Below are 12,910 nucleotides of genomic sequence, written 5' to 3'. Positions count from 1 at the left end.
TAGTTAAAAAATATATTCCAAAAGATAATACATCGGAATATTAGCGCGATAGAGATTAAATGCGCATTGCGCTGTTGTCATTACATTAATAGTTGACGGCGACAATAACAATAAATACCTAAATTAAATAATATGTTTCATATTCAATATTATTATTAAAATACACAGCTTAAGAAAGAAAAAAAATCATTTTTCTTAAAAAAAAATATTATGAAAATCAAGAAATATGAATTTTTTCCCTAAAATTGACAAAATTCCTATACAAAATATGCATTTTAAACAGGGCTTGAAATCAGTAACCAGTTTGTAAAGAAGACCGCTAAAAAACCAATAATCGGCTTTATGCCTGATGGAAAAAACAAAACCTCCGATAAACCCTTCATGTAACACAAATATCATTATAAAACATATAATTTACTGTACAATATTCCCAGAGGCCAGATAACAATGTCAAATTCCAAATAACCTCTATATTTATGTAGACCTATTCTGATACAAAAACAAATAATTACTTTCTTTTAAAAAAAAATTAAACTGCACAATACGATCTAAACCTAATGTAAATAGCAGTCCATATATCTAAATAATCTAAGATATATTTAAATAATCTAAGTCCAAAATGTTTAAATAATTGTAAGCTTATAACACTGTAGTTGATGCTGAAACAAAAAATTAATATTATAATGTTATAACTCAAATTTCAAGGGAGGTAAATAAAAATTCAGCTAATAAATTACTTGATTAATTGTTGTAATATTTGCTACATAAAACGTCATCATTGTCCATAAGAAAATATGCTTTAAATGGTTTCATCTTACATAATGTTGACAAAAACTTTTTATCTGCAAAAAATTGTGCGTTGTTTATATTGGTCCATCGATAATCTAAACAAAACAAAAACATTTTAATATTTCACAAAGTAAAAACTATAAAATATAAAGTCTAGAAGTAGAGGCACGAAGGCATGAATCATATAAAATTGTTGTTAATTTTCCCTAACCCACTTGATATTCATGTAATTTTGATTTTTTTCCCCTTTAATAATATAAAACAATAGCTAAAAGCCTAAAAATTATGAAAAAACCTACCATAATTCTTCTTATACTATCATTAACTAATAAACCACCCGAATAATTAATTTAAAAATTTACCATTTGATTGTGTGAATTTTTTTAGTTTTGAAACGTCCATAACAAACATATGAATTTCTTGAATTATAGATGGTATAGAATAGTTATCAGTGAGTTCAACATTAATAACAGCTATCTTTGGTACCTCCTCAGTAGTTATTTCATAATTACTTTTTAAATAACTAAAACAATACAAATTTAAAGTATCATCAATGTTCACCTATTATTCAAACTCACCTTAAGGCTGCATTTTCCAAAGACTCTCCTTTTTTAACATATTGATGCCGCTTAAAGATTTTAGATTCTTCAAGATTATTAGAAATAAGTATTTTGTTATCTTTTTTAACAATAACATTAACCCAAATTTCCTTGGTCTTTTTGAAAATTCTTAATAATTTGATGGTACTATCCACGATGGTATCATCATCTAAATACTTAAAATGTGCTTTAAATGGAATTTGTTTTAATACCATAGGAAACCAAAGTTTATGATCAACCCACATGTTGTCCAACGGAAATTGATTAATTTTGAACCACTTTATTGGCGCCATTTCTAAAATAAAATAATTAATTTGCTAATTTGTTTAGTAAGAGGTATAGGTTCAAAAATATTTTATTTTTACCATCTGATTCAACTATGTGACCTTTAAATTTATCACATAAATATATATGACCTTCCAAAATTTCATTTGATCCAACATACTCAAAATCTATAAAACCAATTTTTTTCATAGATATGGCATCCAATCCACATTCTTCTTTTACCTCCCTGAAAATAAATATTAGTATTTTTTATTATTGCTGTTACAGTGTTGCATATTTATATTGATAAGATATTTAAAAACATTTTTATAATTATAACTGTTTAAAAAAATTTTCACCGTTTAGCAGCATCAAAAATTGATTCATTGGGTTCCTTTTTGCCGCCAAATCCATTCCATTTACCTTTTCCCATACCACGATTTTTCATACCCAATAAGACCTCATCATTTTGGATTATAAACGTTAATGTCATCAATTTACGAGGATAACATTCAAAATATGTAGGATAATATAACATGTTTTATTTTTCTAGTATTAATTTTCTAGACAAAAAAACATAATTAACAAAGTGGATAATAACATTAATACGCCAAAAAAAATACAAATATAGTCAACTAAAATAATTATTTGAATAAACTTAGAAATAGCTGATAAATTTAAATACACTACTTGACTATAAGAGAAAGCATTATTAGAAAACATAAAAATAACTTTGTTACTAATTTTTATAATATGAATATAAACAACTACAATCATCAAAAATGTCTTATAATTAATAATAAGTATATAATTAAATGGTTTTTAGATTGTAAATAAAAAATAATATTATTTATGCTAATACTTTTCAAAAATGTTTATACACATATTATAAAAAATTCAGTAGTCTTTATCACTATAGCTCAGAGGCAGACTGGCCCACTGTCCTGTATGGTCGTTCATTAATAAGCACCAAGGGGTTATAATTAAGGGACAGCATGTCTTAACCATTTATCTTCAACTGTAATTTTTGAACTTGATGATAATTTCTAATTTTATAGAATACTATAAATCGATACTTCATGATGATATATTATTGGTGTAATTATAGTTGTAATCATGTTATTTTCATGGTAAAAATACTTATTGCTCCTCTGAACTTTCTTGAATGTGGGGCCTTCTATTATTGGAGGTTAATAGGATTTTACAGTCCCAGTCATAACTAGCTGTTATAGCTAGTAATATGTTATACAGGGTGTATCTTATGTCATTGTACGTGGGAGTTGTTAACAATTATGGATCATAGAATTTCATTAAAACGAAAAAAGACATGTTTCATTATTTTACCTTAACATTTTTAAACACGCAGGTGAACCAATAGCAAAATCAAATTAATTTTTTCAAATGGTTACTACTATTTTTTTTAATAGATTCTGGTAAAGCTTTTTTTCTGAAAATGTCATATCATAAATTTTGCTTCGATAGTTTATTAACTATGGTTTTTTAAAGTTAACTAAAATATGCATTAATACTTTTAATTGAAATAATAGGTATAGGTTTAATTTACAAGAGCTAAACAATTTTTTCTTATAGTAAATTGTAACACGAATATATTAAATATATAGAACAGAAATAGCCAAACTGTCAAATTTACCATAAAAAATGATATGTACAATAACGCCGGTACTCGGTAGCAGACACGAGTGATTTGTGTTTATGCAATATGCTATGTGCAATTGCGCTCGATACTTGGTAGAAGGAAGAAGGAACTAGGAACTATGAAGTTTGTAACGTTAAAATTATGAAAATTAATAAAAAAGCGACGGTCCCATTAGGAGCCACCGTTCACAATGCTACAGCCTACAACTGTTCTAATATACAGATCGAAGACCGACCGGCCGACCGTAGTTAGCTGATAACGCGGAATCAAGGAGTGATAAGTGATAAGAGATCGCTTTCGCGAGAATTATGGTCGGCGGAGAGAAGGGGCGCGGTAATTTTACGTTGCCCGGACGTGCCGGACTGCCCGTGAAACGGATTGAAGTGATTGAACGTGCGACCACCACCACCGCCACACGGTACTACATAACCATGGAGGGCAAGACCGTGCACCGGGCGGTATCGTATACCATAGTGGTAGTAGACAGTAGACGTAAATAATAAATAGTATTATTGTAGTATTGGTGGTCGGTGCTCGCTAAGTGGCAACTCGGCGATACCTCTGTGGCGCACTCTCTTCCCGCCGCCTTTCATTCATAATAATAACAAAATATCGCACACGGAAAAAGAGGAGGACGACGTCCGCGGACCGCGCGAGTAGGTGTGTAAGTGTGTTGTGTGCAGCAGTACATGGCGATCGCGCAAAACGCTCACACACAAAGGCGTTCACGAATACGCGATATATATATATATATGTGCAAAATAGCCGTACTTACGACACAATAATAATACTATAATAGACTCAACGGACACACAATAGTACAATTCGCGATTTTCAATCTGTCACTGTGCGGCGGACGTCGATCCGTATTATTCGCTATTGTGCATCGGCGCATCGTCCGCTGTTCGCGCAACAATCGCCTATCTTCGGTGCGATTTTTCGTCGGCGAGCGATAATTTTGTGTTCGAGACGTTCTCCTCTTGTAATTCCACACGCACAACGGCGTGTGCGCACACCGTATTATTATTATTATGCCCGTCGTTGTCTGACCGGAAAACACGATCCAATCTCGAGAACGCGTCCGGGTATCAACAGTTGTCATCGAGGTGAGTAACTAGCAGTGATGTGTGTGTCATCCTCCTACGCAGAAATCCTAGTATCAATGTTCGTCCGGGATTTTCCGAGACTGAAGCCGGGCTAACGCTGATAGACGTGACGAATCGCGTATTCGTGCCTATTAAACTTGTACTTATATAAGCACCAATAGTCAAGCTGATCGGACAAGGTGTGAATGTTTGTCCTTTACTGCCGACAATAATCTGAACCTCTGTGTTTTGCACAACCGACACCATACCTAGACACGGGATATCTTATGTCATCATATCAACCTTGTTTGAAATTTAAATTGCCCAACATTTAATGCATTTGCTTGAGACAAATGTATAAAAAATAAGATTCATAAGTTATACCTAACATAGGAAGGTACCTATAAATTAAACCTAATTAATAAAAACCGAAATGCTTTTATAGTAGATACCTATGCTCGTTTCTCAAATAATAAAAATGTTGATTACCTTCAGAAATCATATTAAAACTTCTTATTTTTTTTAAATAGGTATTATATATTCTATTCAATTGTATTCATATTATTCTCTGGCTTTAGAGTTGAGTTTAACCTAATCAGCGTTCACTAAAATTGTCACTTATCTAATGTAATACTTTCAATAAACAATTTTTCTTTAACCTCGTATTGTACTTATTTGTAGGTAATTAAAACAAATACTGCTTTGATTATCATATTAATACATGTTAGTCTAATCCTATTTAATCTGTAAAGAGTAAAGCATTACATTGATACAGCATTATAGCAGATACATTAAAAATTATAGTCATAATAGTCTACCTGATATATTAATCATTATTAATAATTCTCTGTACAATTATATATTTGTCAGAAATAATGAGTAAAGCATAAGTGTTGGTTGTTAATGATTGGTTGCTTATATATTTTAATAACCATACCTTATTTATGCCATAAGTAGGCACTTTAAAGATAAACTCGTATTCTCGGTCAAAATTCCTTTAAGAATTTAAGTGTCCTTGATGAATTTTGTATTATATTTGCTTATCTTTTACATTACAACAATGTTTTCAGTACAATGGTATTTGTCTACATGTCTAGTATATGTTGTTGATGTGATTATAAATCTAAAGAACTATGCTATTACGCCATATAGATACCTTAATTTTAAGACTGATGTTAATAACATTTAAAATGTTAATAAAGTTAATTCTCCATTTCAATATTGTTCATCCCAACCATTCAGTGTTAGGTATTTCACAATTGTTATTTATTTGTACTTAAGTATAATACGCTAATTGTAAACAATAATAATACCTAACTAGATACCACCATCAACGATCAAGGCTGTAATTTTAAGTAAAAAATAGAAGCTTTAGGTATATAAAACTTTTCTTAACTTGATAGCAAACTTGCTATCTTAGTAATAATAATGTTAAAAAAATGTAGGGGGAGAGGGTTAACTGCCAATGCTTCCCTTCGTTATGGCCTTGACCACCATATGATTATAATTATTAATTACCCAAGTGTAAAATGTATCCTTGTATTCTCCTCAATATTTTAGATTATTACATTTAATCAAATTAAGTAGGTACCTAACCTATTTTATTGTATATTGAATGAAATATATCATATTAGGTATACTTATTCATATTAAATATTTCACTTTAGTGTTTTAGTTGTTCAATAATAGTTAATTGTATAATTATCTCTTTGTTTTTATAATATTTAAAAAAAATAGTAGGAATCATTACTTTCACTTGTAAAATAAGTGATTGTAGTCATGTTCATAAATTTAAGGATGTGCCATAACATGCAACTTCTGTTTTGTATTCCTACTAGCCTATACAATTTCTCTATGAAATAAATTAGGTATAGTAACTTGAAATAAGAATTTGGTTTTTAAAAAATATATAAATTAAACATAAACTTATAATTATTTTCTTATTAGTACTATAATTTAGACAATTAAGTTAATCAGTATCAACAATTTATAGAAGCAAACTTTGTATTTTTCAAAAATACTATTTCTAGTAGATAACAATGACACTTAAAAGCTTAAACTTAGATAATACCTATATTACTAATATTAGTAACATCTAAAAAATAGTTCATGGAAATACCTAATCCAATTTTATTTACCTGATCAAAAGAACCTTATATCTTAGTATGTGTCAAAACTTATAAGGTTAATTAATGTTCTTGCTTTCTAAATTGGGTTAGGTAATTAAAACATTGTATCTTAAAGACAAAAATATTAAAAACAAATTTAATTTTTTAAATACATAATTTTGTTGGTACTTACTTATAAGCGATTAGGTACTAATAATCTTAGCTCCAAAAAAATTAACATTATAAGTACTGCATTAGTTATAATACTAACAGTATGCATATAATTTTACATTTCTTTTACTAATTTAAGGTTTCAATAATCAATAAATTTTCATATGGCAGGTTAGGTTACAATTGTATTTAATACAAAACAAAAAGCTCGACAGCAAAAATAAATGCTAACCAATTTTTAAAATCATTGACATATAAAATAATTAATTGAATAGTTGAATGATAACATTTAAATAAGATCAATAATAAATATAAATATAAGTATATTAAATATTTCAACGTTTTTATATTATTAATAATTGGCATACATTTCTAAGAAATTAATGAATAAAAATATTGTTTAGCATATAACAATTAATTAACTATGATTTAACTGAGTTTAACACCATTTCAAGATACTTAATGTTGGCACGTATAATTGGCGTATATATTAATCTACCTTACCTATCTAAATTATTTGATATTTACAGTTATAAGCCTGTTACTGTTGCTGTAATTAATAATTTATAATTACTTTGCGTGACATGTTTTTAATTGGTTTTTTTTTAATTTTTAATTAAAGTGTAATTCATATAAATCATAAACATTTAATACTCCTAATGGTTTAGTTAAAAATTAACTTTAAAATAAACAAAACAATCAATGTCTGTCAATTTGTCTTCATTGTATAAATGTTTTAAATAAAACTCAATTTGCAATTAAAATGTATATAGTATATTCTACATTTTTATATTCTATACCTAATATATATTTTGAATTTTAGATGAAGAAGCGTGAAGAAATGCAAGTTAATGTTGCTGGACTAAGGAGAAATATTAAAAACATAGCACATAATTACTCTGATGCTCAGGTTAGTATAGTTTTAAATTCTATTTTTTCATGATAAATATATGTTTCTACTGTTAAATGAACTTAGTTTATTATATATATATTGATATCTGACATACTTACTAATAAATTATCATTAATATTTTGACCTAGAATATTGTATGATAAATCTTATTAGTCAGTAGTCACGCTTCAAAAATAAAAACCAAAATAATTGTATTTTGTTTAACAAGAAAATAAGTTAGGCACAAGTCTATAAAAAATTATTTACACAGATTGTATTTTAGGTAAAAGTGCGAGAAGCCACTAGCAATGATCAGTGGGGTCCAAGCAGTACGCTAATGGCTGAAATTGCCGACTTAACTTATAATGTAGTTGCCTTTTCTGAAATTATGGCCATTCTTTGGAAACGACTTAATGATCATGGACGTAACTGGCGACATGTTCATAAAGCACTTATTCTTCTAGAATATTTAATAAAGACTGGCAGTGAAAAAGTATAAATAATCCATATTTTTAGTTATAATCTTATTAATGATAAATGTTTTTTTTAAGGTTGCCCAACAATGCAAGGAAAATCGTTTTGCTATTAAGACATTAGAAACATTTCAACATATAGAGGACAATAAAGATAAAGGACAGAGAGTAAGAGACACAGCTACACAACTAGTAGCTTTATTAGATGATGATGAACGATTAAAGACCGAACGAGCACGTGCAATTAAAGCAAAAGAACGATCTGCACAAAAAATTTCTAGTTTTGGCAGTGATGGAAATGTAAAGATTTTTTATTTGTATTATATATAAGTAATTTAATGATGGTGGTGGTTATTATGTATTTTCTTTATTTTTGTTTTTACGCTATACATTTCGTTAGACAACTCCACAAAGTCCTAAGTATCCATTGGTAAGTTCATTACGTAAGATTTTATGGTTTACAATAAAAATGCATGTACTATCTACTAATTTCTAATTGTGCAATAATAATAATAGTAGTATAATCTTTTAATAATACTTCTGAGACTGGTAATTAAAATATTAACATCTTAGCGATTGTATTTGTATATAACAATAAATTATTTTTAAACCATAGTATACCTAGTATAGTAATATTATGATTATTAAAGTTATACATTTTGAAATAGTTCAATTCTTTTAATTTAAAAGGTAGATCTATAAGTGTTCTTATTTTTTTGTGATCTACTTTACCATGACTTTACCCCCATTCTAAATTATTAAATACAAATAATAACTATTCAATAAAAAAAATTTATTTCAATAAATAAATTAATAAAAAAAATTATATATTGAAAGTATTAAAACCATTGTACTATTTTATGTTTAAAATAAGTTCTATAAGTATAAATGCATAATTTTGTAAATCATAAAATAATAGTTTATTTATTTTTTGTAGTTCCGAGATTCCTATGGTTTATATGATACACGACCTCCTGTTAAAGGTTTGTTGATTGTTATTGTATTTGTTTAAAGGTCAGAATGGTGGAATTTTTTGTTTCAATTTATGTTTAACTTAGTGTAACAGAATTTTTTCCCAAACTTATGAACTTTTAGATAATATAAGAATTGATTAAGAACTTAATATGAAATCATTCAGGATAATATTTTTTTTCACTTTATTGTTTTTTTAATTATTAACTAGGGTGATACCTTATTTTTTTGTACTAAAAACCACCAAGTAACTATAATTGATTTAAAATGCTATCCATTTTATTCTTTAGTTAGGTTTACAAGTTTAAAGACATGTAATCCAATATAATTTTAACTGAACTTTACTTGGAATCATTTCATCAAATACATTTTACTTTTCTATTATGTATAATGTTCACAATACTATCTAGGCTCTCAAGGTGAGCATAGCAAGATGAGTGCCCAACACTTATTTACTATTTCCTGTTCGGCTATTTTATTATTTTAATTTGAGTAGTGGTTTTAACATTATTAAAAATACCAGTGTTTTTCTTTTGATTCATTGATTGTACAATCTATTTGTTTAGTTTAATATTGGGTTAAATAAAAATTTGTTACACTTTGTTTTAGATAAAAAAAACATAAAATTCTATTATTACAATTTATGCTTTTATAATTATAGTAAAGACAATAAATATCAAGTATCAATATAATGTTGTTATTCGTATATTAATTTTCATTTGTAAAATACATGTTACATATTTTTCAGCGGAACTAGAAAGTGCTCGTCCACAGACTGTTGGTGAAGAAGAATTACAATTACAACTAGCTTTGGCTATGTCTAGGGAAGAAGCTGAACAAGAAGAGCAAAAAAGACGTAGCGATGATGTGCGGTTAAAATTGGCGCTGTCTCAAAGTGAAAATGAATTCAAGTAAATTCAAATTCATTATAATTTAAATAAAAAAAGTAAATATGTTTATTTGGGTTAAATAACAAACAATATTGCTAGTAGTGGTTCAGAATCTGGAGCTAATAGTAGTAGTGGCAAGAGCAGTAATATGTTGGACCTATTGGGAATTGATCTAGACAATGATGCAGATCAAAATGGTGCAACAGGAACAACAGCAGACCCATGGGGTATGCCAATAAAAACTCAACCACAGGTAATATAAACTAAAAACAGAAATCTTTATTTATATTAAAATATTAATTTATAATTTGTTATTAAGCTGTGAATAATATATATATAACAAACAAAAGCTATTCAAATGAAATAAATTTAAAATAGTTCAATATTTATATATTATGTACTATTCAACCAATAATCATTAATATATTTATAATAAAAACAATTTTACGGTTGTCTTTCGTTTAAGTACTAAACATTAAAAAACTCAATCTATAACTAAGACATTTTTTATTCCAGCCTTTAAATTGGTCTAATGGAGATTTAAATAACGGAACGCCGGGCCGAGCTGTTGACCCTTGGTCACCTGTTACACAAAAACAAAATGCCACTTCTTCTACTCATGTACTGCCAAATGCAAACAATAGTTAGTAAAAAATAAACACTTATTGTATTATTGGTCTATGGTATATAAAATCATTTAATTCTGTACAATTATTTTTAAGGTGCACATCCTTGGTTATCGCAAAACACATCAGCTGCAGCAATTGCTCCACCAGACCCTTGGGCTCCTGCGACAATTTCTCAACCTTTAAGCAAACCAAATCAAGAATTTGATGAATTTGCTCTTTTAGGAAATCGATCATTACAAGCAAGTATGTATAGAATCGGATTTCTTTTAATATTAATTTAATGTTTTAAAATGTATATGTTATTTAAGTATTAATGTTAAATGTTATATTATATTTTTTTATTTAGAACCTACCTCGGATCCATTTGACCTATCCCATTTAAATAACGAACTACTAGGAACTTCACAAACCTCAACGTCTGGTAAAAAGACACCACATAGTTTCTTAGGGGAAAATTCTGCTTTAGTAAATTTGGATAACCTAGTGACAGCTCCTATTAATCCAGCACCAGTTGCACAAATTCGACTGCCTGGTATGTATATTTTTCTTTAAATAATTTAACCATAATGTTATCATAATGTAATTACATCATTACATAATAGGATAATTTTTATTAATTTTTATTCATATCCAATGTTGGTCAAATTATTAGGTTATTACAATTCTCATATTGTAATTAATGATATAAATTTATTAATAACACAATTTAACTGTTTAGTTGTTTAAATTTAGATGTGATAGAACCTAATAAATATAAATTGTATTGTCTAAAGTCTTATACAGTTATATGGTTATATCTACCATATTGTACTTAAGCTATATTTTTAGGCATGGCAAATCCATTTGGTTTAACACCACAACCTCCATTTGCCAATCAACCAACAGCTCCATCTGCATTCAGTGGTCCAACTACTTCAACTTTGCCACCACCACTTGTGCCGTCACCAAATCCGTTTCTGTCGTAGCAAAATTAAAGGACTTTTATAATCAATTACCAAACGATTAACAATAACAAAGTTATATTTTTTTATAATTGTTTCCAATTTCCAGTAATGTTATGTTTGAGCATCTTCTTATTTAACGTGTAAATAAATTAAGAAAAAAAAGAGCTTGGAAAAATTAATTTGGGCTTTAACAATAATTATAATAAATACTTACTATTATAACTTATAATAGTAATAAAGTTATTTAATTACAAACACAAATTACTATTGTGTATAGAGATGTGAAAAAAATTATAAATTTTTCAACAATAATTAAAATATTTTGTATTTTTACAGACCGTTTAAAATATCTTAGTACTTTTGATAGATACATAAAAAGAAGCTACTTCATAATGCGTATCATTAGCAATTATTATTAGAAACAATAATTTATTACCAATGATTTTCAAAATATGGAATTAATATGTAAGGTATACTATTTAATCGCAATATTGAGCTCAACGTGTTTAAAATAAAAAAATTAAATTAATTTATTATTGTTAAACGCACTGAATATATACCTTTTTTATACATAAATATAATAAATATATAACTTAGATTTTATTTATAGACGTTCCGATTTTGAAATGCCCGCTATTTATGTCACGCGTATTTTTCTATGTAAATAAAAATAGTGGGTGTGAAAACGAGTGAGAGATGTATTGTATTTTTTTAAACAATTTTAAATCCGCGTAGTTTTTATTTAATTAATTTTGTGACATTGCCTGTGGTACATTATATTGTAAAACTTAAAGCTATGTTGATAATTATTATAATATTATCATCAATTGGTTTTTATAACAATAATTGTTTTATTATTCAATCATTTATTATTGCCCGGTGTATTTATAATACCTAAATATATATATTATTTTATTTTGTTACAGTAATTTTCAATGGTGTTTATATTTTATTTAGTATAGACCACAGTTATAAACGTGGTATAGACGTATAGTGGTAGTAATCCGTTAGGATTTACTTTTATAAGATTGATAACTCTTCCACAATAGTTTGTGCTTTCAGCCAGTGATGAGGTCTGGCCCCTTATTTAAGTATTCCTATTGAATAATACATTTAAATGAGCACTAAATATTAAAACAAATATTATATACCTAGGTATTATTTATTATGGAACATAAATTCCCGATGCAGCATTATTTCCTAACTGGTACTCCCTGTCAAAATGATAGGAGTTCATTATTTCAAAAGAAGATGATTGAAAAACGATAATAATGATAATATAATGTGTATATTGTTTACATATTTATAATGGTTAAGTACATTGGCGGAATTAACTTTAAGAGACAAATAAACTACGATAAATACCCACATATGGAAAATTTATATTATATTAAGTCGGCTTATAAGGCTATAATAGCTATATATAAGCTAGCTACT

General features: G+C 27.6%; 2 protein-coding genes across 6 annotated transcripts; one reads left to right on the top strand and one right to left on the bottom strand.

The window, feature by feature from the left end:
* Positions 1–378: 378 nt before the first annotated feature.
* On the bottom strand, positions 379–3,535 carry LOC100163724. Its single transcript, XM_003247445.4, has 7 exons — positions 3,304–3,535; positions 2,012–2,215; positions 1,754–1,899; positions 1,368–1,683; positions 1,152–1,312; positions 738–884; positions 379–659 (listed from the first exon to the last, which is right to left on the bottom strand). Exons 2-6 carry the CDS (start codon positions 2,188–2,190, stop codon positions 742–744), a joined length of 945 nt encoding a protein of 314 aa, XP_003247493.1. The 5' UTR covers positions 2,191–2,215; positions 3,304–3,535; the 3' UTR covers positions 379–659; positions 738–741.
* Positions 3,536–4,277: 742 nt separating this feature from the next.
* On the top strand, positions 4,278–12,402 carry LOC100161659 (epsin-2). Of its 5 annotated transcripts, none has more exons than XM_001945771.5 (12): positions 4,278–4,415; positions 7,497–7,583; positions 7,849–8,058; positions 8,117–8,338; positions 8,439–8,468; positions 8,976–9,021; positions 9,759–9,921; positions 10,003–10,153; positions 10,417–10,543; positions 10,623–10,772; positions 10,876–11,061; positions 11,358–12,402. In XM_001945771.5, the coding sequence occupies exons 2-12, from the start codon at positions 7,497–7,499 to the stop codon at positions 11,492–11,494; spliced, it is 1,509 nt and encodes a 502-aa protein (XP_001945806.2). In that variant the 5' UTR covers positions 4,278–4,415; the 3' UTR covers positions 11,495–12,402. The 5 variants fall into 5 exon arrangements, with proteins under 5 accessions (XP_001945806.2, XP_008187427.1, XP_003247492.1 ...); XM_008189205.3 differs by having other exon boundaries at positions 10,000–10,153; XM_029487992.1 differs by lacking the exon at positions 4,278–4,415 and adding an exon at positions 6,242–6,262 and having other exon boundaries at positions 10,000–10,153.
* The last annotated feature ends 508 nt before the right edge of the window (positions 12,403–12,910 follow it).

Source organism: Acyrthosiphon pisum, chromosome A1 (assembly GCF_005508785.2).
Source record: "Acyrthosiphon pisum isolate AL4f chromosome A1, pea_aphid_22Mar2018_4r6ur, whole genome shotgun sequence".
Taxonomy (NCBI): Eukaryota; Metazoa; Arthropoda; class Insecta; order Hemiptera; family Aphididae; genus Acyrthosiphon; species Acyrthosiphon pisum.
Note: the sequence above shows the minus strand (reverse complement) of the source record. Positions and strands in the feature narration are given on the sequence as shown.

Coding starts and splice junctions, on each gene's coding strand:
- LOC100161659 (XM_008189205.3), top strand. CDS start 7,497: ATGAAGAAGCGTGAAGAAATGCAAGTTAATGTTGCTGGACTAAGGAGA. Junction 9,022..9,758: donor TACACGACCTCCTGTTAAAG/GTTTGTTGATTG, acceptor CATATTTTTCAG/CGGAACTAGAAAGTGCTCGT. Junction 10,154..10,416: donor CAATAAAAACTCAACCACAG/GTAATATAAACT, acceptor TTTTTATTCCAG/CCTTTAAATTGGTCTAATGG.
- LOC100163724 (XM_003247445.4), bottom strand. CDS start 2,190: ATGTTATATTATCCTACATATTTTGAATGTTATCCTCGTAAATTGATG. Junction 1,684..1,753: donor TCACATAGTTGAATCAGATG/GTAAAAATAAAA, acceptor ATTTTATTTTAG/AAATGGCGCCAATAAAGTGG. Junction 885..1,151: donor AAAATTCACACAATCAAATG/GTAAATTTTTAA, acceptor TGTTTTGTTTAG/ATTATCGATGGACCAATATA.